This window comes from Chiloscyllium punctatum, chromosome 9 (assembly GCF_047496795.1).
Source record: "Chiloscyllium punctatum isolate Juve2018m chromosome 9, sChiPun1.3, whole genome shotgun sequence".
Classification (NCBI taxonomy): Eukaryota; Metazoa; Chordata; class Chondrichthyes; order Orectolobiformes; family Hemiscylliidae; genus Chiloscyllium; species Chiloscyllium punctatum.
In genome coordinates this window covers 53,794,123-53,821,534 of record NC_092747.1, presented here as the reverse complement: position 1 = coordinate 53,821,534, position 27,412 = coordinate 53,794,123, and the positions used below count along the sequence as shown (strand labels likewise).

The following is a 27,412-nucleotide window of genomic DNA, read 5'->3' as shown; positions in this document are numbered from 1 at the left end:
GTATAGGAATTGGTGGAACTTCCTGAGTCCAAGTATGACCACTGAACCTTCCTATTCTATCTGGATGTATTTATCCTCTACATTAGCCAAAGTCCCAGATGCATACACTATTGGGCATTCCTCTCCACTGGGCCACTTATGAGCTAATATTATCCCAATGCCTTACAGGGAGGCCTCACATGTTAATACCAGATCTCGCTTGGGATCATAGTACGCCAACACCTTACTGGTTGATAACTGTTTCCTCACTTCCCTGAAATTTATGGCTTGCCTACATGACCATTTCCAAGGCTGACCATTTTTTTAAGAGTTGATGCAAAGGTGCCAGAATGGAGGCCAGGTTATGTCTGAACTTCGGAGGGTCGATGTGGACTTGTTGGGCCAAAGGGCCTGTTTCCACACTGTAAGTAATCTAATCTACCCAGGTGTAACATAGACTTATGGATTCTGCAGCCCAAGTGGGTCATTTTGGAGTGCATGGGGCACACATTTTCCCCTTCTAAGGCATATTCCCACCTGGAAGAAACATCTAAGGAATATAACCCAATTCTCTAACTTCTCCTTATTGGTTTTCCCTGTTATTAACATGTTAATTAGATAATCCATCGTCCACTGAAATATTACAATACCCAAAAGGCAATCTCGTATATTGGTACAAACCCTTATGAGTATTAATTGTAGCATACTTCTGGGAATCCTTATTGAACCACATTTTCAAGTACACATGGTTCTAGGCAGCACAGTGGCTCAGTGGTTAGCACTGCTGCCTCACAGCACTAGGGACTCAGGTTTGATACCAGCTTTGGGTGACTGTATGTGTGGAGTTTGCACATTCTCCGTGTCTGCATGCATTTCCTCTGGGTGGTCTGGTTTCTTCCCACAGTCCAAATGGTGTGCAGGTCAAGTGAATTGGTCATGCTAAATTGCCCATAGTGTAGGTGCATCAGTTAGAGGGAAATGGAGCTGAGTGGGTTACTCTTCAGACAGTCGGTGTGGACTTGTTGGGCCGAAGGGCCTATTTCCACACTGTAGGGAATCTAATCTATGTCCAGCTTCATGAAGGCAGCCCCCTTCCAGCTGTGTGTCTAAATCCTCTGTGCGAAGGACTGGCTATTTATCCAGCTGCGAGAAGCAGTTTATAGTTTGTTTAAAATCCCCACAAAGGCGAATCACCCCACTTGGCTTCGCAATCACTACATCCATTCCATAATGTGTACTGGCTTGATGATTCCTTCACTTTCCAGCTTTTCAATTTCTGCCTTTAATTTTTACAGTAAATGGCACTGGGTGGACCTTGCAGAAGGACGGAATTGATTCCTGGTCGACATGCAAGATGGTCTTGGCTCTTTGACAGTCCCTGGTCTTTCCTAAAAAACTTTCAGGTAATTAATTAGGATTTCACTCAGGCAGCCATTTTCTATTCAAAAAATGTTAAGCCAATCTGGGTGAATCTTTCTCAATCAATTTTGCCCTGTCAACATTGTGCCCAAGCCTTTAACTATAAGCAATGGTAACTCAACCAGCTACTTCTTATTAGAGACTGAAACCAAAGTTGTATCCTTAATCTGTAAAGGTTCCTTGATATAGCTTCTCAACCTAGCTGAGGTCTTGCACAAGCTTAAGGGTTGGAATCCAGAGTGAGTTTTGCGATCACTGAGATTGTTGTGCTGGTATCGAGCTACATTAGAACCAGGTAACCACTTCACAGGACATTTGATTCAATTGGTTCTGGTTTGGATGCTGCTAAGCAATTTAACTGTTTCAAATCAGATGTAGGTGGATTTTCCAAGGTGCACACTCTCCTGGATACTGGGCTATAAACTTAGGTCCAGTGGGACTCCTTTGCTTTCTTGAGTCCACAAACTACAATGGCTTTCAGCCTGGTTCCTGCAGAAAATTGTACCCATTTGGTTGAGGTCTGACATTGTTTTTTGTTGTGGGCTGATCTAAGTCCCTCTGCTCAGGATATATCCTAAGTGTGGCTTTGCAATTGCCTTCACTGAAGGAGTGTTCCCCAAACTCAGTCAGATAGGCAAGGGTATCCACTTCCATCAGAATACCCTGCAATGATGTGCTCCACTTGGTACATTTCCCAATGATAAAACCAGTTGTAGTGCCTGCTTGAAGTCCAGTTGGGCTTCAGCAAGTAGGTGCTTTTGCATGATTACATTATTAATCCCACTCTCGGTGCCACTGAAATAACTCCACAGAGGCCGGTATCCCGTCAGCAATCACCCTTTTATTTATATGTGGAGAGTCCTTGATCCTGATCCAGTTCCCTCAGAGCTAGCTCTCAGAGTGAACAGAATGTCTGACACTCCTGTTCTTAAATGTCAGCCAGGGCTCCCTGATTGAACAAGATTAACAGCCCCCGTCAGGGAACTCAATGTCTATGTCTGATCTCGTTATAATCACTACAAGTAGCGATTGCTTTTGTAACAGTATATTTGATAAATACACAACGCCAATTACAGAGACGCCTAGTGTAAAGCAAAATCAGGTCACCTCTTCTCAATTAAACCAGCTAAAATAACCATTATTGAAGCAAAACCCTAACATATTCTATTTGTACCACATGTTTCTTTTCTGGAGTGTGGTTTTGAAAAATGCTGTTTTTATTAAAAAATATTTTTCCTATGAGAGCCTGGAGTCCTGGAAAACTATCAAATGGCATTGAAGGTGGTAATGACCTGCCTGGAGAAAGCATGGTAGCTGTATAGAATTATAGGGCAAATTACCAATATGAAATTGGTCTGCAAATCAAAATAGGCACAGATAGCAGCAGCGAAGAGCAAACAGAGAGAGAAATCAGGATTTGTAGGGAGATAAAAGATCATCGTCCTAATCTATAGTGGGATTTTTGCAGCATTAAAAGAAATGATTGTTTTTCTGGGTATTAAAAGGGCATTTTTACGAACACTTTGCCAACTGAGAGTGTTATGGGGAATTCTGGTGCAGCGGTCAGCTGGATCTGGAGGATTTTCCATCCATTTAAAGAAAATTACCTGCTGAACGTGATTCCTGGCACAGTGTGTGCTTCTGACAGGTGCAACATTGAGTTGGGAGGCTGACTTCACAACATTTCTCTTGTATAGCAGTTAGGAGAACAGTTAAACTGAGTTCAGAAGCCAAAGTAATGAAATTAAGCTGTTTTAACCCAAAGTGCAGATAATTATGTTTTTACACTCACTTTTGGGATTTTATATCCTCTCCAAAACTCTTCTGTATTGACTTTAATGGGAAACAACTTTCTGTGTGGTGTAAACTGAACTGCTAGTTTACCATCAACCTGTGCTACTGGCAAATATCAAGTTCATCCCCTTTGACTTTTGCTTATAATGGGTGAGCACAGTGATTTTGCATCTCTTTTTTTCTGGACACGATATACCAGTCTGCGTAACTAAAGCACATTAAGTGAAGCCCTCACGAATACGCTTACAAACCAACTTGGTTTTGCAAATATTTAAATTGAATTCTTTCAATGTTTTATTTAAAGGAAATTCACTTTTTGATTTGTTTTCTGTTAAATATATAGAGCATGAAAAGTCAAGATCTGAGATGAGAAAAAGACTTGCATTTATGGAGTATGTCCAATAACCTCAAGTTGGCCCAAAGCAATTTATAGACAATGAAATGGCTTTTGAAAATAGGGTATGTTACAGTTAATAGAAGGGCAAAATTACAAATGCTATTTCTGGAAGATGAAACTCCAAACAAGTTATATGATTCGGTAAAAACACACACACACTTTAAACTCATGTTTAAGAGTCTAATTTTTCATTGCCTTAAGCTATATTCAGGAATGTATTTTTTCCTTCAAACCTACTAGTTGTGTTGTACATTACTGAGGAAGCATTGGCATACTGGTAATTAACATCTCACAGCATAATTCAAAGGTGCTCAGACCAGCATTCGCCTCTCAAAAGAGACCATTGAAATGAATTAGTACAGTAATATATTTAATTGCTGCTTGTGGAATCTTGCTGCATACAAAGTGGATCCATCCTTGTATGCAAAATAAGAATGTAACACTTCAAAAGTAGCATCAGTCATGAATGTTGATTGGGATTTTAAGGTTGGGAAAAACTTTATATAGAAAACAAATATTTCTCCTTTTCTTTCTACTTTACAACTACAATTCTGGTTGGTGCGATTCATGCACTGAATTTTAAGGGCCTCCCAAAGATGGGAATTTCTAGACCCAATCCAGCACCAGCAATGAGAAGCATTTGGAGACATCAGGGTGGGACATGAATCCAAATCAGGCAAATTAAGATATTTGACAAACTTGTTACAGGGGTAGGAGGTTAGAGTTTCAAAGTTGCACATAACGGATATGCAGCTTCTCAAACAGGTCAGCTGGGGAAGGCAGGTAAAGTGTGGGGAGCCATCATAGGGAGACACCACCCTAAGGTTCAGTGGGGCAAGGGGGCACTCGATTCTTTGTGAGGAGATGCCTGGGTGGCAGCACAGATACCAAACAGTGGCTACACTGCCTGCCTGCGCTTTGGAAGAGGTCAGCACCCTCTGGCATTATAGGTACAAAGAACAAAGACTGTCAAGTTCACCTGGGTCGATAGCTTTTTATTGGAATCATTCTCAGAATATGGGCATCGCTGGCTAGATCAGTATTTATTGCCCACCTGTAATTACCCAGAGGAAAGTTAAGAGTTACCCACATTCTTGTGGGTCTAGAATCACACAGAAGTGCAACCAGGTGGTTAAAGATAGCAGTCTCCTTCCCAAAAAGGGCATCAGTGAACCAGATGAGTTGTTTCTCCCCCTAACAATTGTCAATGGGCTCATGGTCAGCATTAGATTCTTAATTTCAGATTATTATTGAATTCAAATTCCACTGTGAGCCAGGGTGGGATTCAAATCAAGATTCTCAGAACTTTACCCGGGTCCCTGGATTGTCAGTTCAACAATAATACCATTAGGCCATCACCTCCCCACATATCTGCCCTGAAGGAATGCTCCAGATGGGGGCACCACTCTTCCAATTTGAAACACAATTGTAATAAGGGGAAACAGCCTCCACATAAAAGATAGAGCACTAAGTATCAAAAGGATACAGTAGAGCGGGATATAGGAAAGATATAGAGCCCATATCCTCATTGTTGGATCTCCAGCACAAGTTGTGCTGGCTGGTAATGACGAGGAAGCAGTTTTGCAGGAAGAGGATTACACTCCAGGTACAGGATTACATCACCAAAACCTGACACTTCACACCATTGCTCCTCATGCCCTGCCAATGGCTATCAAAGACACTGCAGTATTCTTTATTTCTGGGTCCTTCCAAGAACCAGTAGTGACTTCAAGGACATCTCAAGAAGAGTGCACATCGTTGCATCTCATTGCCAGAATTAGATTGCACATTAATTGAATGAAAGCTGGGATGTTGCAACAATGAGGGCATTGAGTTTTTCTCTTCCTTCACTGGATTCCTTTAGATGTGGAGTACCATTGACTGCACCAGTGAGACCATTAAGGCATCCAGCGAGCGAACCATTTGGTTCAACAGCTGGGAGAGCTCCCACTCCCTGAATATCCAACTGGTGTACAAGCACTAGCTGAGCTTCCTTCATTTTCCTGGCCACTGCCATTGAATATTTCATCCTCTGCCAATCCAGGCTGGTTGAGATCTTCACTTCAACTTCCAAAGTGCACAAATGGATCCTATAGGGTTTGAGGTGACTGCTGTTGGCCCTTCCACAGGAACCTCGGAGAGGAGCATACAGCTGATACCACCTCTACCATCTGCTCAACTGGACAGTCATGAAGCAGGCCATTGAGCTTCTGAAGTTAGGTTTACAGTGGCTAGATGAGACAGATAGTGCCTTAAATACTTTTTGGAAAGTATTCTGGTCATTGTGATGACCTGCTCCTCTCTCCTGAACATTACCTCCACAGTGATACTGACCTTGAGAACAATGAGGTCCTGGAAGGAAAAGCTCAACGTAGGAGAGCAGCAGCAAACGTAGACAAGAGAAAGAGAGATATGAAATGAAGAGAGAAGGTGCTGAACAGAAAGATTAATTCCTGCTGCATGACAAGGATAGTCCCCATCTGCCAGGCTCCTACCCTCCATGATTGTACCTCCTTTGTCTTCTTTTTGGCCTCAAGCATTGTATTCAGGCCAGTATCAATGAAGTGAGGCTCAATTCTGTCCCAGGTGGCAGGCCTCTGGGCTATCCTGTGACATCTTGCTCTACTCTAGTGAAGTAGGAAGCTTTGCTGTGAACCATAGATCTTTCCCACTGCACAACCTAACCATGGCTGCTGTAAATGAGCCTCATGTTTCATCTGACCCACCTCTAGCTCCCCATTCAAGGAATTGAAATGAGCAGTATGTCTTTCTCCATGTCAATTAAGAGCTCTGACTTGTGAAAGCTGGAACATTAGTCAGCCTCCTACTAGGACCGCTTTCTCAATAGAAAACAAAGTCGGGAAAAATTTAAGTGTTATAGAACCTGGAATGTGATTTCTAACTCCACAGTCATGTTTCAGTTTAAATTCAAGGTTAATTTGTCCATTTTTTTGCTACAGCAACACATCACTGGTCTGACACAAGTTAAAAATACTACATAAAAAATGATGTTGAAAGATAAGGGCTGCACAGACATATTATTTGTAACATTTAAATATTAAGCATTTTTGTTGATTTTTAAAGTGTTATTATCTTACTAACCATTTGTATTGCCAGTTGTTACATTACATGATGGAAATGATCTGTATGTTAGCTGCACTTATTATGATGGGTTTGGAGATACAATAGCATGACTTCTTAAACAACCAAGATTACCAACTGTTCTAGGTTTCAATATTTCAGTTCTATTGCTAATTACATTTGTAAGGATCCACCAATTAACAGGTATTTGATAGGATTGAATTCTGAATCATAGAATTCTAGAATGTATAGCCTGACACATTCTTTGAAGTCATGCCTGAAATTATTGCCCATCATACAAATGTCATTCTCACATTTGAACATTTTTAAATTGAGCTTCCGTACTCACCAATAGTAAAGGGAAAACGTATGCCCACCATAGCGTCTTGCAGTGCAACATCTTTTTATTTGCCTGTAACACATTTATTAAAATATGTGAATAAAAATATCACTTCAAGCCCTTTACAGTTTGAAATGTACGCATTTTCTATTCATTGAGCAAGTTCATAATTGAACAAGTTGGGCTGGGTGAAATTTGTGCAAAAGGAAACTAATAGGAAATCTTTTAGAATTTTATGGCCTAATTTGGCTCATCAGAATCAGTATTAGTTAAGAGGCAGAAGGCCACTGATAGTCAAAGGGTGTTTTTGTGACTGGAAACCTGTGTCCAGTGGGGTTCTGCAGGGATCAGTTTTGGGGCCCTTGTTCTTTGGGGTATATATAAATGGTTTAGACATGAATGTAGGATGGTTAATCAGTAAGTCCGTGGATGATGCCAACAACCAGTGTGATGGTAAATAGTGAGGAGGATGGCCTTAGATTGCAGGCAGATATAGATGGGCTGGTCAGATGAGCTATCAATGGCAAATAGAATTCATTCTGTGTAAGTGTGAGGTGATGCAATTGGGCAGTACAAACAAGGCAAGGGGATTACATGATCAGTGATAGGACCTTGGGAAGCACTGAGGATCAAAAGGATCTGGGTGTGCATGTACACAGGTCCCTTAAGTAGCGGGTTGGGAAGATAAAGTGGTTAAGAAGGCATATGGTTTACTTGTCTTTATTTGTCGAAGCCTAAAGCAGGAAGGTGATACTGGATCTGCTTAAAACATTGGTTAGGCTACGGTGCGGGTGTCATGTGTACTTCCGGAATCCATATTGTCAGAGGATGTGATTGTAGAGGGTGCAGAGGAGTTTTATCAAGATGTTGCCTGGGCTGGGGAGTTTTGATTATGAAGAGAGGCTGGGTATTTTGGGGTTGTTTTTCTTGGAGCAGAGGAGACTGAAGAGAATATGATTGAGATGTATCACATTACAAGGGGCATAGACAAGGTAGACACGAAAGAATATCTTCCCTTGACGAGGGGATCACTGACCAGAGGGACATAAATTTAATGTAAGGAGCAGTTACCACACCTCAGGCAAGGGAAGAGATTGAGAAGGAGAGTCCATCATGGTCACTACAGCCAGTACAGGAATTGAACACATCATTCTGCATTGCAAATCAGCTGTCCAGCCAATTGTGCTCGCTAACCTGCAAAGGCATAGAAGGCTATGTGCCAAGCACTGGGAACTAGAATTAGAATAGGTTTTTGACCAGTGTAAACTTGATACTCCAAAAGGGCTTTTTTCTAGGTTGTAGACCCCAATGGCTCTATGACTATGAATGTCTTTTCCTCCTTAAAACTGGTCATGTTTAAAAAGTATTTCTACTTTTTTTTTAATTGCTCAAACATTATTTCAACTAATGTGTAAAATGTAATGCACTTGAAGTGATATGCATTACAATCAGTAATAAAAACTGAGAAAAACCTTTTTAATCATGATTTTTCTGGTCAGTATTGCTTGGTGCTGGTGTGTGGATGACATGGTTGATAGAACAAATATAGGCCCAAATGTGATCCAGGTGATGGGAGCCTCCCTGGCTGGATGGAGAGCTGGCATGAGTTTGAATTGCCTCTGTTGGTGAAGGCCCATTATATTTAAGTAGCCACTATTGGACTTCCCCCAGGATTCAGAATCCCAAAGGCAGAAATCCCACTGACCTGAGACCCAATCCAAGGCCAGCAGTTTTCCATTGCCAACAGCACCACTGGCAGTAGCAGCAGTTTCCTGCAATGCACATCCCCAGAGGTTCAGGATCAGTGAGGTGTCAGGCCAAAGGTGTTTGAATGCAGAGAGTTGCTGGTGGGTGTCAAAGGCACGCATAGGGCTTGACTTTCAAAAGACAATCCCAATCTCCCCATTGCTCTCTACTCGATGCCGAGTCCCTCAATCATTCATGAAGTGCTTTGAATGAGGGAGCATCCTGAAATCCTCCAAGCAACTTTGCTAAGGGTTTGCTGCGTAGGTATCCTGAGTGGTGATTCCCTGCTGCTGGTTGAATGCCAATTACAGCAGGATGAGGCCCTTCAGAAGGCATTAATTGCTTTACCGAGTATCTGGGTGGGAAGACTTTTCACAAGCCTTCCTGCACAGTGCATAATTAAGTTAAGGCAGGAAGCTGGGGGTTGTCCGCCTGGCATACCCCTTACAACCCTTGACGACTGAATGCCTTCACTTCCAAACTCAGACCTGAGAGAGGGAGAGCAATAAATTCAGATATTTAAGTGCTGTCATCAGAACCTCCTCAGGATACAGGACCCCAGTGGGTGGAAATGTTGCTTATAGATAGCTGGTGGTCATTCAGAGGCTAGCAACTCTGCACTGCACATCACTCCCATCAACAACAGTGACAGCTGCCGGTAGTACATCTGCTAGAGGCTGAGGGTCATTGAGGGACCCAATGCAACAGTCCAGATTAAAATTCTACCCGTGGTATTGTGACTTTGGTGAAGTGTTGCCACCTTTGTCATTTATAGGAGAGCACAATAACAGCTTTGGTGAAGCAATGGCATTGATTCATCGGGTAATCAAAACAACGGACATTTTACATTCCTAAGTGTTAATTACAACAAAAATAAATACAAGTGCCATTTCAAAGCCTGCCCACCATCTACAAGGCACAAATCAGCAGCTAGATGGAATATTCCCCATTTGCCTGGATGGGGGGATCTCCAACAATACTCTAGAAGCTTGACACCATCCAGGGCAAAGCAGCCAATCAATTGTCACTACATCCACCAGCATCCACTCCCTTCACCACTCATACTCAGCAATATAGAAATTCATCAAAAATCCTTAGACATGATCTTATAAACCCACATGGCTGCTAGCTGGAAGGACAAGGGCAGCAGATACATGGGAACACTACAATCAATGCCAACATTCCATGGATGAAATAAAAAAAAGGATAATAAGAACAACAGGAAGCAGTAATTGGACTTTTCTTCAATTTTTGCCACTGTTGAATGTTGTTGATTCTAACATGTCTAAACAGCATTGTTTGTTTTTTCACTGCTGTTAAGATTTTTTAAAAGCAAAACAGAGGAAATAGCATGTATAGTCACAGATTAAAAATTATAGCTAAGGTTGTTGCCAAAAAACAAGAGTTTGAAATATTACGATATGTTCTGCACAATATCATACTCCCAGCTTCACATTCTGGCAAGCACTTGAAAAAGAAATGTAACTTTTCTTGGCATTCCCCAAAAGCCTTCAAAGGCCACTGGCTAGTTCATGTGTGGACGTGTTTTTATATGTAAGTAGCAGGCTGATGTCAGCTACATTTAGGACAGCCAAATTTTATATTATGCAGAAAGCATCCAAGAGGATTGGGACATCCTATTTGTTTCTTCAAATGGTTTAATGCCTATTGAAAAGGCAGGCAATTGACACCACTTTTTATTTTGCCTTTATCAATACGCTGGGTGGCTCACTTGCACTATGAGTCTATACATCTTCCAGCATTCTGGATGCTATTCTTCCATTTTACACAGCTCTACCAACATGAATGTCAATGCTTTCAAATCAAATAAGATAGTGCTTTGTTTGTAAATTATCTGCTTCTCACCATAAATTAAAAGCAGTAATTGCTCATTGCAAAAATGTAAACGCAATTACTGTAATTGCACTCTGGAAGGAATAGCTGTCAGAAGTCATGGTCCGTTTCTGCTGAACTACTTCCAGTTGTCTAGTGTCCCTGCAACTCCTCGAGAACTTAAGGAGACAGACAAACACATATTTAACATACCAATAGTTACCAACTTATTAACATGTCTCAATTTTCTTGTACAATCATGCAACATCTAAATATCACAAGGAAATTGGCAGCATATAGAGTAAGAGGCCTCTCTATACATAATTATTACTGGATTTAGAGGTTAATTCAATATAATTAAGTGTATTAGACATTAATCATTGCCAGGTCCATTATCCTTGCTGCAGTGTGAACAAACATGCCAGAATACCATAAGGAGTTCTCGCTAACCACTGGATTCCAAGCATCCTGTATATCTCAGTCTGAAAAATGTCTGTTTGCAGTGAACAAAGGAAAGAAGAGTCATTGTGAACAAAATTGGTGGTCATTGTTAAAAATTATTTCATTCTACAATTAAAAATTGTTATGCATTGACCTCAGAATTCATTCAATCCAAACGCATTTTTGTGAACTGCAGTTGTTTTAAAATGGTGAGTAAGAGCCATCATAGCCCACAACACTGCTTACCTCATTCAGTTCATTTTCCAGAATGTCTTGAAGTGAGTTATTTTTAGTGGAGTTGAAATTATGAAATACTGCACAAATATCATAGTTAAGTGCTTCACCAACACAACCATAATTACAATTATATTTTCAAATATTTTTCCAGTATCTTTAAGTTCCATAATAAATTATTATAGAATTCCCTTTTTCTTGCACATACTGGAAAATGATGGTTAATATAAGAAAGAATTAGAAACATATTCCAACTGTTGTACTATGTCTCATGGTCAGTATGTCACTAAGTCTTTAAGAGACATGCTTTTGATGTCATCGTTATATTATAAGATGTGAGCTGGGGGGGGTAGAAAAATCTCATACTCCATCTTGAAGCATGACACTTCACTGGAAGTGTGTGCTACTCTCTTGAACTGAATAGCTTAATATTAGCACAGGCACCTGTGTGCATGTGGAATTTAATGTTAGTACTTAAGAGTGAATTGTAACTAATGTTGAAATCTTTACCATCACTATAAGATTTGCCACCACTCCCACTTTCTTATTTTCCAGGAGAAAGCATTAGCATTTCCCCACCAGTAAAACATTTGTTGGAGGCAAACTCACACCATTCTACAAACTAAATATGCTATCTTTCTTTTTATAGAAGTCCTACAGTGTAGAAACAGGCCTTTCAGCCCAACAAGACCACACCAACCCTCCAAACAGCAACTCACCCAGACTCATTCCCCTCCCCTATCAATCTATACTTATGCCTGACTAATGCACCTAACCTACACATCCCTGCACACTATGGGCAATTTAGCCTGGCCAATTCACCTAACCTGCACATCTTTGGACTGTGGGAGGAAACCAGAGCACCCAAATAAAACCAACACAGAGGCGGGGAGAACGTACAAGCTCCACAAGGCTGGAATCGAACCTGGGTCCCTGGTGCTGTTAGGCAGCAGTGCTAACCACTGAGCCACCGCGCCACCTATTTATTCCAGATGATTCCTCCCTGAGAATGGTTTAATTAAGCTTTAATTATAGCTAATGCAGGACATTCAATATTTCCCAGCTATTGCTTTTGGTAAGGATTGTCTCTTTGCTGAATTTGGCAAACCATTTGTTCTTTTCATCCAACTAAGCCAGCCAATTCAAACTTCCTGTGTACCAGATAGCTACTCCACAGTCACCACAGCTTCCTGCAGTGTAGAAAATTGCAATTGTTTTCATCCACCCAGTTGCAAAACTCAAGCACAGTGCCAGCCAGCGAGCTCTTACAAGTAGCCCACCCTGGTTGAATCAAAAGCAATTAGTTGTGGCCTTTTGCCAAAATTGCAGAACTGGAATGATGAACATGCCAGAGAATTTTAATGCCCATGATTGACGAGCTTGGGTCAGGTGGAGTGTTAAAATATTAAAAATCGCAAACCCAAACTCAACCTGCAATGAACCCTTGTGGTTTAATGGAGGCCAGACTAGTAGGCCAGTAAGCAAAGTGCTATCAAATGGTCCATCACTCATTCAAATATTTTAGTCATGCCGCTTGCCCTCAGATCTTATACTCTATCAAAATTTTCTGTTCCATGAGCAGCTAAAGGGGAATATAATCGATTCAGTGGAAAGGTGAATTTCCAGTGCTATATCCACCTACAGCAGTGAGTATGCTTTCCACCAACTCAATAAACTCATTCATCTTGGTTTTCTCCTGAGAACCCAGCAATCCAGTCTTCAACCAATTCAATTGACTCCATATGCTATCAAGAGGTGGTTGAAGACTTCTGCTCCAGAACTAGCTACACCATTGTTGTTAGTAGCTGACCCCTGCCCACACCCATCATGACCTCTCCTCAGTAAACCATTGCAATCTTGATGCATTTCTTGATCTATATCAATGGCACAGACTCAGGTGGAGGAAACACATTTTTTGACACAAAAAAAACTTGATAGTATTATGCATATGAGGGGAGTTATGATAGACTTCAAAAGGTCATAGACTGCTAATGTAACAGGTGAACATGTGGCAGAATACATTTAATGCACAAAAATGTGAAGGCTAATTTTGGTAGGATGAACAAAGAAAGGTAATACAAGGATAGAATTCTAAAAGTGTTCGAGAGTAGAGAGACTTGGGCATATATGTGCATAAAACATTAAAGGTGGCAAAATAGGTTAAGAAAATGGTTAATTATGCTAATGAGATCCTAAGCTTTATATTGGAAATATGGTGTTCAAAAATTATTCTGAGGTAATTATTCTGAACCTTGATAAAATACCTAATCAGCTGGAATAGTGAGCCCAGTTTTGGGTACAATACATCAGGAAGGCTGGAAAGGCAACGAACAGGTTGTGAAAAATATTTACAAGAATGGTTTCAGGGACAACAGACTTTAGTTACAGGTGTAAATGAGTAAACCTGCCACTATTATCCTGAGTGAAAATGAGCAAGAAAAGATCTAATAAAGGTGTGTCGCAACAACATCAGTAAGAATGGCTAGCACATTGTCATTGGAGAGAACAAGCTCAATCTTTACATTGAGGATACTCTCTGTGTGCTGAGTGGCACTATCACTGTGCTAACTGGGACAGAATTTGAACAGATCTAGCCATTTAAAACAAGACACCCGTGACGCATTGCTAGCCATCAGCAGAACCATATTAAAGCACAATCTGTTTCTTCATTGTCTGACATAGTCCCCATTCAACCAATGCCATCAATCCAAGAGATTGACTCTGATTCAACAAAAAGTGCAAGAAGGCATTCCAGAAGCAGCACTAGATATAACCAAGAATTGAGGTGCCAACCTGATAAAATTACCAGGACTACTTGCATGACAAACAACTTAAGCAGTATGCAATAGACAGGGGTAGGCAATTCCGCAACCAATGAATCACAGTTGTACTGCATCTAGTTATGAATAGTGGTGAATAAAGAAACAACTAATAGGATTTGGAAGCCTCACAACAATCCCCATTCTCAATGACTGGGGAACATAGCTCATTAGTGCAAAACACAAGTCTGAAGGATTTACATCCATCTTCAACTTGAAATATCAAGTGGATGATCCATGTTGGTTTGCTCCTGACAACCCATCATAGATCCAATCTTCAACCAGTTTGATTCACTCCACACGTTATCAAGAGGTGGCCAAAGACAGTAAAGTCTGCAAAAGCTATGGGCTCTGCCAACATTCCAGAGACAATACTGAAGACTTAATAGTCCAGAACTAGCCCTATGCCAAAGCATACTGCCCCAGTACGGCTACAATATTGGCATTTACTCAACAATGTGGAAAAGTGATCAGGCACTTGATGTGGCACAAAAAGCAGGGAAAATCCAACCCAATCAATTACCACCCCTGAGTCAACTCTCAATAATCAGTGAAGTGATAGTCGGGGTCATTGACAGTACTATTAGGTAACAGTTGTTCGCTGTCACTCCAGGACTAATCAGCACCTAGCCACCTTCAACTGCTTCATTAGTGACTTTTCCTCCACCATATGGTCAGAGTGGGGGTGCTGGCTGATGACTGCATGATGTTCAGCACCATTTACGTTGCTTCAGATATTGAAGCAGTCTGCATCTATATGAGGCAAGACCTGAACAATATCCACGCTTGGGCTGATAGGAAGCAAGTCACGTTCATATGATACTGGGTCAGACAATAACCGTCTGCAACAAGATATAACCTAACTATAGCCCCTTAATGTTCAATGGCTTTACCATAGTGAATCTCCTACTATCTACACCTTAGGACTTACCATTGAACAGAAACTAAATGAAACTAGTCATACAAATACTGTGGATACAGTTCCTCTCTAGGTCACGCATTATTCTAAGTTGGAACTCCATTGTTGTCCCTACACTGATGTGAGGTCAAAATCTTAGCACTTAGTTCCTAACAATGCTTTGAGTATTCCTTTTCCTCAAGAACTGCAATGGTTTAAGAAAGCAGCTCACTAACACCTTCTCCAGAGCAATTAGGGAGGGCAATAAATGTTGGTCCAACCAATGATGCCCATATTCCATAAATATAGAAATGTAAGGACAAAATGAAGCTACAGATTTAGGGAGCATGGCAAAGGTTCATTCAGAGGTGAGAACAGCTGTAACTGTGATAATTGAAACTACCTCAGAACCTGTCTCAATGAAGACTGGGATCAAACAAGGCTGTGCCACTGCACCGTTCCTCTTATTGTGCCTCGCCACCAGTAAATTATCCACGGGCATGGAAATAATTTATAGAATGGATGGAAAAAATGTTTAACTGACTCCTCCTTAAATCCCAAATCAAAAGTTCTCCAACTTCAGTCATACAAAAGGTAATTAGCTTGTTATCTCAAAATAAGGAATATACAGGTTTATAGGGAGAAGACAGGAGAATGGCACAAGGTGAGTTACTCATTGGGAGAACTGGTACAAGTACAAGGGCCAAATTGGGACACTTACTGCACTTTAAAAATCTGTGATTAGGTCATTGAGGTTCAGTAGGTAGGTGATGTTTGTGCTCCAGATCATTTTCTGAATCATATGTGCAAATGGACCTTTCAATAGATACCTAGAAAATTAAGTTCCCCTTCCAACCAGCACCCACATTAAAACATCTAACCCATTGTTTAAGATCAATACTGAGATCTAGAAAAATGTAGCCATTTTCAATGACAAGGGAGCCTCTGCGTGATGACAGCAAACATTGAGGAGAAAATATTTAATTGACTCCTATTTAACAGCTCAGCTTTTGGATAATTGAGGAAGGAGTATGTAAGGATCAGGATCTCCAATCCTGGCCTAAGCTCATGATCTACCAGTCAGATTGGATTCTTGCACCCCAGTGTAACTGTGGAAGTTTTCAAACTGAGAGGAGCACAGATAGTTTGGAGGACTGTAGAGCTGGAAGAGATTAAAATGATAGAAAGGAGCAAGATTACATCAAGATTTGAAAACAATGATAAGTATTTTAAAATAGTGGCTTGGCTTAACCCGGAACCAATGTAGGTTAGCAAGCACACGAGTAATGTGAGAATGGGACTCAGTGCAAATGACAAGGGTGGAAAAGATTTGAATAACCTGAAATTTACAAAGAGTCGAATGTGACTGGCCAGCTAAGAATGCATTTGGATAATCAGGTGTAGAGGTGGTAAAGGTGTGAATGAGGTTTCCAGCAGCAGATGATCTTGGACAGACTCGGGCCACGTTACAGGGGAAGAAATTGATGATTTTACTGACAGCTTGGATATATGCTCTGATGCTCAACTCAGAACAATTTTACCACATTTTAATTTTACCCTAACTTAGCAATGTAAGACTGGACAAGGAAAATGTTTTCAAAGCATGTATAAATGGCATGTGCCAACATGCTGCATGCAGGTGCATATACTCTATCTGCTGTAGGTGCCAAAAGAAATATTATTCCATCCTATATCAAAGATAGCTGTCATCTGGAGAAACAGAGTTCACTCTCCTCCCTTATTTCTATTTAAACATGACTACATCAACTAATATTAACACAGAAATTGAAAAGGGAAGTCATCATAGTATTAAAGCAGGTTTAAAACATGCAGTATTTCAGACCCATGAGGCAGTATGGCAACATTAGGAGTTCATGTCAATTTTAATGGTTGGGTCTCTTAACATGGTGCTATCCAGTTTCCCGGCCATCTGCTTTGGACAGAGGAACTTAAATAAACATCAACATAAAGACTAATCCAAGCAAGCAAAACTTTAGCAATTCTTTCTTTTTATATGCTCACAGGATGTTGCTGGCCAAGCTATGGCAGTAGGGGGGTGCGGAAGTCACTGAGCGTGTGACTTCAGGCTCTCTGTCTGTATTCCTGATGAAGGGCTTTTGCCCGAAACGTCAATCTTGCTGCTCCTCGGATGCTGCCTGAACTGCTGTGCTTTTCCAGCACCCGTCTAGAATCTGGTTTCCAGCATCTGCAGTCATAGTTTTTACCTAATATTTATTGCCCAGAGGGCAGTTAAGAATCAACCACATTGCTGTGGATCTGGAGTTACATGTAAGGATGGCAGTTTCCTTCCCTAAAGGACATTAGTGAACCAGATGGGGTTTGCCCAACAATTGACAGCAGATTCATGGTCATCATTAGACTCTTAATTCCAGATTCTCATTGAATTCAAATGCCACCATCTCCAACAGCAGGATTTGAACCCAGTCCCCAGAACAGTACCTGGGTCTATGGATTAATAATCAAGCAATAATACCACTAGGCTACCCCCTGTGATTCATCAGATCCCAGAAGGCATACGTGCTGTTGTTACTTTGAAACTAAACTTTGATCGTTTGACAACAAAAACTGACCTAAAAGGTGGTAATGAATTACCTTTGCAGCACTAATCGACTATGATCAATATATACATTTGTAGATAAAGCTTGGTGGCCCTCTTCTTACTGATCAGTAACTATCAATACTCAGTACAACAGATATATGGGAACACCACCATCTGCAAGTCCTCTTCAAACTTCTCACCATCCTAACTTGGAAATATATTGCTATTCCTTCACTGTTGCTAAGTGAAAATCCAGGAATTCCCTGAAGTACAGTGGTTCAAGGAGACAACTGACTATCATATTGGTCTCAAGAAGATGATGAAGAAAATAAAGAAATAAAATGGTTGAACAGATGATGCAAATAGAAATAAATCAGTATGATCTGTTAGCTGTTAAGAAACATGGCAGCAGGATGACTTGGATTGTCACCCGAATCTTGAAGGGTACCAGACATTTAGTAAGGACAGGAAGCTAGGAAAGTTGGTGAGTAGCTCTGTTAGTTAATGATAGTATTAACACAATAAATAGGAATGTCCTAAGGTTGGGAAACCAGGTTATGGAAATAACTTGGGCAGAGATAAGTAATGATAAAGGCAAGAAGTCATTTTTGGGAGTGAGCCTATAAGTCCTTTAACTTTATCCAAATGAAAGGGTGGAATATAAAGAAAGAAACAATCCTAGCTTGTCAGAAAGACACAGCAATGATCATGAGAGATTTACATATAAACTGGAAAAATCAGATGGGCATAGGTGGCTAGATCAGAAGCTTGCAGAATTCTTTCATGATAGCTTCTCAGAATAACATGTTCTGCAGCTGACTCAAGAGCAGTTTATACTAGACCTGATAATGTGAGATAGTATTGATTAATGATCTCAAAGCAAAGGTTCCTTTAAATGGCAGTGATCAAAATATGATTGAATTTTATATTCAGTCTGCGAGAGAGAGAGAGTGGCTCACAGTAGTTTATAAACTTTTAAAAGAAGGGTAATTATGAGGGTATGAAAGCAGAGTTGGCCAAAGTAATTGACCAATTAGATTATATGCTAATTATAGAAGTAATGGCAGCCATTTAAGGTAATATTTAACAACACACAGAATAGATACATTCCAATGAGTAAGAAACATTTCAAGGAACGAACATACCATTGGGAGTGAAGTCAAAATGTTAAAGATAAATACAAGTAGCAGGTGAGAACTTTAAAAAAAACCAAATGACTAAAATAATTAACAAGAATGAAAAATATTAAGACTGCAAGAGAAAGCTAGCTAGAAATATAAAACCAAACAATAAGAGAAAGGGGTTAACAAAGTGAGTGGTGGTTCTCTAGAAAATGTATCTGGTGAATTAAAATGATAAATAGGGTGAAGGCAGATGAGTTGAATAGATATTTTGTATTAGGATTAGAGGATACAAAAAACATCTCAAAATTAGCAATAAATCAAGAAATCGGGGAGAAATTTAGGAAAATCACAATCTCCAGAGAAATGGTAAACAGTAACTGCCTCAGACCAATGGACCTCATCCTAGAGTCTTAAAAGATGTGACTGATGAGATTGTCGATGCATTGCTTTTAATTTTCCAAAACTCTATCAATCTGAAGGTTACTGGAAGACAGGAAATGTCACTCTTTATTAAAGAAGGGAGGGTGACAGAAATCAGGAAATTATGGTCAGTTAGCATAACATTTGTCAAAGGGAAAATTTTGAAACAATCATTAAAGAAGTTTTACAGCAGGAGACTTATATTAAAGGTAATTAAGCACAGTCAATATATGAAACAGCATCATATTTGACCAGTCTATTGGAGTTGGTTGAGGGGATAACACATTTGTGGATAAAGGGGAACCAGTGGATGTACTGTACTTAAATTTCCAGAAGACATTAGATACAATGCTACATTAAAAGTTACTTTTATGGTTTAGGGGATTGCATATTGGCATGGATAGAAGATTGTCTGGCTACCAGGAAGCAAACAGACAGCATAAATGTGTCCATTTCAAATTGATCGGATTTAATGAGTGGTGTTCCACAGGGATCAGTGCTAAGAATTTATACACATTCTTAAAATTTGTACAAATGATTTGGATGAAGGAATGAAGGGATTGTTGCCAAATTTGCAATGACTTACAAATAGGTTGTGAACATTATTCCCTTTCATGATTGTTACATTTGTGCAGACATTAGGATGAGAGGTAGATAGATGAAGCGAGTGGGTAAAGATCTAGAGTATACTGTGCGAAAATGTGAGTTTAAATAAAGGAAAAATATATTATCTAAACAGTATGAGAATACTTGTCTCTAAGTTACAGAGGGATTTGGTGCACCTTTCATAGAGTCATAGAATCTTAGATGTACAGCACGGAAACAGACTCATCTATGCCGACCAGATATTCCAAGCCAATCTAGTCTCACCTGCCAGCACCTGGCCCATATCCCTCCAAACCCTTCCCATTCATATACCCATCCAGATGCCTTTTTAAATGTTGCAATCAAACTAGCCTCCACCACTTCCTCCGGCAGCTCATTCCACACATGTACCACCCGCTGTGTGAAAAAGTTGCCCCTTATGTCTCTTTTATATCCTTCTCCTCTCACCTTAAACCTATGCGCTCTAGTTCTGGACTCCCCCACCCCAGGGAAAAGACCTTGTCTATTTATCCTATCCATGCCCCTCATGATTTTATAGACCTCTGTAAGGTCACCCCTCAGCTTCCAATGCTCCAGGGAAAACAACCCCAGATTATTCAGCCTCTCCCAGTAGCTCAAATCCTCCAACCCTGGCAACAGCCTTGTAAGTCTTTTCTGAACCCTTTCAAATTTCACAACATCTTTCCGATAGAAAGGAGACCAGAATTGCACGCAATATTCCAACAGTGGCCTAACCAATATCCTGTGCAGCTGCAACATGGCCTACTAACTCCTGTACTCAATACTCTGACCAAGAAAGGAAATGTTCCAACAGTGGCCTAACCAATATCCTGTGCAGCTGCAACATGGCCTACCAACTCCTGTACTCAATACTCTGACCAAGAAAGGAAATGTTCCAACAGTGGCCTAACCAATATCCTGTGCAGCTGCAACATGGCCTACCAACTCCTGTACTCAATACTCTGACCAAGAAAGGAAAGTATACCAAACGCCTTCTTCACTATCCTATCTACCTGTGATTCCACTTTCAAGGAGCTATGAACCTGCACTCCAAGGTCTCTTTGTTCAGCAACATACCCTAGGACCACACCATTAAGTGCATAAGTCCTGCTAACATTTGCTTTCCCAAAATGCAGCACTTCACATTTATCTAAGTTAAACTCCACTTCTCAGCCCATTGGCTATGAATCATAAAAAGTTAATACAAATGTAGAGTAAATAGTTAGAAAAGCCAATAGCAGATTTATTAACAAGGGATATTGAATACATAAGTAGTGAGGATCTGCTTTAGTTACACAGGACACTGATGGGCAACATTTGGAGTACTATGCACAGTATTCTTTACTTATTTAAAGAAGAATGTATAAGCATTCAAAGCAGTTCAGAAAAGGTCTCATAGACTAAAACCCAGGATGAGCGGGTTGTCCAACAAGCAGACATTGGAGAAGCCAGGCTTGTATCAGCTGGAGGTTAGAAGACTTGATTTAATCATTAAAAATCACACAACACCAGGTTATAGCCCAACAGGTTTAATTGGAAACACACTAGCTTTCGGAGCGACGGTCCTTCGTCAGGTGATTGTCAATCACCTGACGAAGGAGTGTCGCTCCGAAAGCTAGTGTGCTTCCAATTAAACCTGTTGGACTATAACCTGGTGTTGTGTGATTTTTAACTTTGTACACCCCAGTCCAACACCAGCATCTCCAAATCATGATTTAATCATAAGATCCTGAGGAGTCTTGACAGGGTAAATGTGGGGAGGATAGTTCTGCTTATGGGAGAATCTAGACCCAAGGGTCAACCATTTAAAATGGAGATGAAGTGAAATGTTTGTTTCAGAAGGTAGTGAGGTTTTGGAACTTTTTCTGAAAAAGTGGTGGAAGCATAGTCCTTTAATAGTTTTCAGGCAGCAGTAGATAAATCCTTATCAAGAAAGGGTTCAGGAATAAGAGGGAATGTGGACATAAAGTTACAATCATATCAGCCATTATCTTATTGAATGCACAGCAGGCTCAAGAGGCTAATTGGTCTACTTCTGTTCCATGTTTGTATACAAATACATGATTCATTCAGAAAGGATCTCTGCACATTCATTGAGAAAAAAACATATTGTCCTTATTATTTATGTATAATTATATTTCTGGCTTTAATTATTCAGAGCACTTTGTGACATTTCTGCAGTAATGGCTTAACATTCAATCTCTTGTCAGGGATTAACTCTGTGCATTGGTTTATTTGGAATAGTAAACACTTTATAAATTATGAAGCAGACATCACAGCAATCAAATGACTTGTATGTTTGTAACTTGCAAACAGAAAGCAGACTAAACTGCCAGGCTGAGATGCTGTGTTATATCCACATAATACATACTGTCGTTAAAAGTGAACTATCTTAAAGACAAGGTACAAATACAACAACCTGCTGTTTTCCAAAAGGAATTTTAACTGCTTTCAACAATAACTGAGCCTATGAGTCTCAAAAATGTATAGGAAATTTGCTAGCACATCTAGATGTTGTGATAGTCACTGTGTCTGGAGTTTTCTTACATGGGCTGCTGTTGCTGTACCAGAATTTGCTTATGTTGATACAGTACACCCACATTTGTTTCCAAATTAGCCGCTGATTGATCTTGTTCCTCAAGTTGTTTTGAATGACTCAAATCTTCTTGGCAACTACTGTTTCATTGTAGGGTGTCATGATGGCTCAGTGGTTAGCACTGCTGCCTCACAGCACCAGAGACCCAGGTTCAATTCCGGCCTCAGGCAACCGTCTGTGTGGAGTTTGCACATTCTCCCTGTGTCTGTGTGGGTTTGCTCCGGTTTCCTCCCACAGTCTAAAGATGTGCAGGTTAGGTGAATTGGCCATGCTAAATTGCCCATAGTGTTAGGTGCATTAGTCAGAGGGAAGTGGGTCTGGATGGGTTATTCTTCGGAGGGTAGGTGTGGACCTGTCGCACTGAAGGGCCTGTTTCCACACTGTAGGGAATCATAACTAATAGCTGCAAAAGAAGTCTCTAGAAAATGACTGATTTATGTTTTGATCATGCTCAATGAGTTTCCACAGCTCTCTGGCGTAAATAATTCCAAAGATTCAATACCCTGAGTGTGAAGAAATTCTTCCTCTTCCAGTATTAAATGATCCTATTATTAGTATTAAATGCTCTATATCCAAAGTTATGCATTATTCTCTTCATTTGCTAATATCAAATTTTAATATAAAGCAGAATAACTATTGCAGATTAAGCATTAAGTATAATTTGATTTAATGTTTTATGTTATGGCACAGTAAGAAATATGAAACCACAAAACCACAAATTTGAAAAATGGTCATATTTGAAATAGTTTGTTAAATAACCACTGAAAAACTTTTCATTTTGCTGACTGAACATGTGCTGAAAGTTAGCACCATTTAATCAATCTCACTTTCTTTTCTTTCCTCTCTGACTATCTTCCTTCCTTTCTTGGGGGTGATATTTTGGGCTCAAAAATGGTGGGCCATCACTCATTCAAAGCAAAGTTGAGACACTAGTACCATTTTTGGGTTCAGATCTCAGGTATATTTTGTGTGTGAGCTGCTATCACCAAATGGACAACATCAAAGGGACCTGCAGTAAAAACTTTGCTGGATTGTTCATGAAGCCCAATGGCACAGGAGTGGATCCTAGGGTAAGTGAGAACATGCTGACAACTGGTTAGAAAGTGTTACTGAAGTTAGGAGAAACATGAACTTTACCTTTAAGGAACAAAAACTTGTCTCTCATGAGCAGGCCCAGCAGTAACTCGGTGCTTACACATTGTTAGCCCTTGTAACGATTTTACTGTCATTTCACATGGGTTCTACTGCAGAGCTGCTGAAGCATCTGCCTAGAACATGCTGTGGGCCCATTTCCCATACACATTGGGGTTCCAATCACATAATACCATATCAACATTATAGGGGCTATTAACTTTCAAATTTTAATGTCCAACTTTATACCTGGAACATTCATGGGCTGACATTTTAAAAAGGGACCAAAGGCATTAACTGAAAATGGTCACAGGTATCAGCTGACCACACAACTATGCACGTCTCATTGTGGATTAGACAAAAGTTTCATTTCCCCCTAGAAGTGGGGAGAGTTTGGGAAAAGAGAAATGTAGGTTTACAAAGCAAAATGATATTGCAGCATTAATAACAGTCATTTGGATAACAGTACCCAGAGTGGGGCAGAAAGGGACAGTGTACAAATATAGAAAAATAGACAGCGCTATGAATCAAGGGGAAAGAAATGATAAAAAGGAAAAATTAAAGACTCTTTGCTTAAATACATGTAGCATTTGGAACAAAATAAATGAACTAACAGCACAAATAGAGATTAAAGGGTCTGATTTTAGAGCCATAATGGAGACATGGTTATAAGGAAATCCAAGTTGGGAACTAAATATTCAGAGGCATGAGGTTTTTCTAGAGGACAGGCAGGAAGGACAAGGTATTGGGGTAGCTTTGTTAATACGGGATGGAATATGTAACTTAGCAATAAATGATCTTGTAGCGAAAGAAGTAGAATCCATATAGGTAGGGGTAAGAAATAACAAGGGGAAGAAGGCACTGATAGAAGTAGTCTATAGGCCCTCTAACAATAGTCATGTTGTAGGACAGAATAAATCTGAAGGATTTGGAAACAAAAGACAGTACATTAATCATGGGTGACTTTAATCTTTATGTAGATGCTGAAGTCAGATTAGTAGAGGTATCCAAAAGAAAGGATTCATAGAATGTATTTGGGACAGTTTCCTACAACAATATGTTGTGGATCCAGCCATAAATTGGGCTATTTTAGATTGGGTTATGTATAATGAGGCAGGTTTAATAAATAATCTCAGACTAAAAGATCCTCCAGAAAGCAGCAAACATAACATGGTAGAATCAAGCATTCAATTTGAGTGGGAGAAACTTGGGAGAGAAACAACTGTGCAAAACTTAACTAAGGGCAATTACAAAAGAATGAGGGTAGAGCTTGTGGAGTGGGCTGGGAAAGGAGTTTAGCAGCAAAGACAGTTAAGAGACAAAGTCAAATATTTAAGAAAATAGTTAATGGTTTGTAACAAAGAATATCCCAGTGCGAAAGAGGAATTCCACAAAGGGGACAAGCCAATGATGGTTAACCAGACAAGTCAAGGAAACTGTAGTATCAAATGGAAAGAGAATGCTACATTGTGGCAAAGAATAGTGCTAAGCCAAACAATTAGAAACATTTTAGAAACAATAAGAAGATTACTCTAAAGAAATAGAGGGAGAAGATAAATATTGAGAATAAACTTACAAGTAATATCAAGATAGACAGTAAGAGCTTCTTTCAACATATGAAAAATAAGACCGAGGCCAAAATGAACATACATCCCTCAGAGAACAAGGTTATGGAAATAATAATGGGGAACCTAGAAATGCAGAGCAGCTGGATAAATACTTTACATCAATCTTCACAATAGAAGACACTAATCGCAAGACCAAAAAGTGCTTGGGGAAATAATAGGGCTAAATGTAAGTTCTCTGGACCCGTTGGGATGTATCCGAGGAAACAGCTACAGAGATAGTGGATGAATTGGTAGCAATTATCTGAGAATGCTTAGATTCTGGAAAAGTTCCAGACAATTGGAAAGCTGCCAATATAGCACTCTTATTTAAAAAGGAGAGACAGAGAAAAAGGTAACAATAGACCAGTTAACATAACATCTGTTGTTTAGAAAATGCTAAAGTCTAATATAAAGGATCTCATAACAAAGCATCTATAAATACATAATATGATCAAGGAGAGTCAACATGGCTTCATGAAAGAGAAATTATATCTGAGGAGTTTATTAGAATTCTTTGAGGAGGTGACAAGTAAGATAGATAAAGAGAAAGCTAAGCATGTAACATATTTGGATTTTCAGAAGGCATTAGATAGGATACCACACATTAGTTTACTTAATAAGGGAAGAGCCTATAGTATTGGAGGTAGGACATTGGCATGGATTGAGGATTGTCTAACTCATAGAAGACAAAGACTTTGAATAGGGGGCATTTTCAAGATGGCAATCTATAACTAGTGGAGTACCATAGGGATTGGTGCTCGGGCACAATGATTTACAATGTATAATAGTGAAATGAATGAGAAAAGTGAATGCATTACAGCCAAGTTTTGTAGATGACTCAACAATTGTTGGGAAGTCAAGTGCTGACAATGACAGTAAGAGTTTGCAGTGGGATAGAGAGAGGTTAACTTGGTGGTTAAAAACTTGGCCAATGCAATATGATGTGGGAAATGTCGGGTTATACATTTTGGCAGGAATTATAGATGAGCTGAATATTATTTAAATGGAGAAAGAAGGCAGAAAAGTACAACGCAGAGGGATTTGAGAGTCCTCATACATAAATCACAAAAATGCTAGAATACAAGTTCAACAGAGAATAGGAAAAATAAATAGAATGTTGGCCATTATTTCAAAGGTAATGGAGTAAAAAAAATAGGGAAGTCTTCCTAAAACTATACAAGTCACCAGTTAGATCACACTTAGGTTGCTGTGAACAGTTTTGGTTCCCTTATTCAAAAAAAGACATACTGTCATTGGATTAGTGGTGCTGGAAGAGCATAGCAGTTCAGGCAGCATCCAACGAGCAGCAAAATCGACGTTTCGGGCAAGGGCTTTTGCCCAAAATGTCGATTTCGCTGCTTGTTGGATGCTGCCTGAACTGCTGTGCTCTTCCAGCACCACTAATCCAGTATTTGGTTTTCAGCATCTGCAGTCATTGTTTTTACCATACTGTCATTGGAGGCAGTCGAGGAACAGTTCACTGAGTTGGTCCCAGGTAGGAGGGACTGTGATATGAGGAGAGATTAATTTGGGCCTGCGTTGGATTTTAAACAACTGGAAGGAGACTTTATTGAAATATACAAGATTCTTAGGGTTTTGACAGATTATGTGTGGAAAAGTTGTTAAGATTAGAGTGGTGCTGGAAAAGCACAGCAGGTCAGGCAGCATCCGAGAAGCAGGAAAATCGACGTTTCGGGCAAAAGCCCTTCTTTCCTGATGAAGGGCTTTTGCCTGAAACATCAATTTTCTTGCTCCTTGGATGCTGCCTGACCTGCTGTGCTTTTCTAGCACCACTCTAATCTTGACTCTGATGTCCAGCATCTACAGTCCTCACTTCCGCATAGTGGAAAATTTGTTTCTGCTTCTTGAAGAGTCTAGGAGCTGAGGGCATGATCTCAGAGCAGGGGGGTCACCCATTTAAGGCAGAGGTGAAAGGGAATTTCTTCCCTTAGAGGTTGGTGAATGTTTGAAATGTTTTAGCGCAGAGGTCATTGAGTTTGCTTTGTTAAGGGCTTTCAAGGCTGAGATAGACAGGTTTGTAAACAGTAAGGAAATCATTCCTGCTTAGCTTTGTATCACCTGCAACTTTGGAAATAGTACATTTGGTGCCCATCTCCAAATGATTGTTATGTAATAAGAATAACTGCAGTCCCAAGTACTGAAACACCACCAGTCACAATATGCCAATACGAGAATGGCCCATTTATTTTTGTTCTCTATTTTCTGCCTGTTTGCCAAGCTTTAATTCTTGTTAATACGTTACCTCCAATTGCATGAACCAAGCTCCTGTGAGGGACCTTATCAAAAGCTTTCTGGAAATCTAAATATACTACATCGATCGACTTGCTTCCCTGGGGTGCCATGAATAACATGTGAAGAGAGGCTGG

At 40.0% G+C, this 27,412-nt stretch overlaps 1 protein-coding gene across 6 annotated transcripts in view; it reads right to left on the bottom strand.

The window, feature by feature from the left end:
• edar (ectodysplasin A receptor) overlaps nt 1-27,412 on the bottom strand; it is a 95,588-nt gene that overhangs the window by 49,065 nt on the left and 19,111 nt on the right. For 4 of the 6 annotated variants that reach the window (XM_072577540.1, XM_072577535.1, XM_072577536.1 and 1 more), the window contains one exon: nt 7,020-7,082. In XM_072577540.1, the coding sequence (XP_072433641.1) occupies nt 7,020-7,070 (51 nt within the window). In that variant the 5' untranslated portion in view covers nt 7,071-7,082. Of the gene's footprint in view, nt 1-7,019; nt 7,083-10,622; nt 10,769-27,412 lie in introns of all 6 variants that reach the window. The other 2 variants (XM_072577537.1, XM_072577538.1) reach the window with 1 other exon arrangement.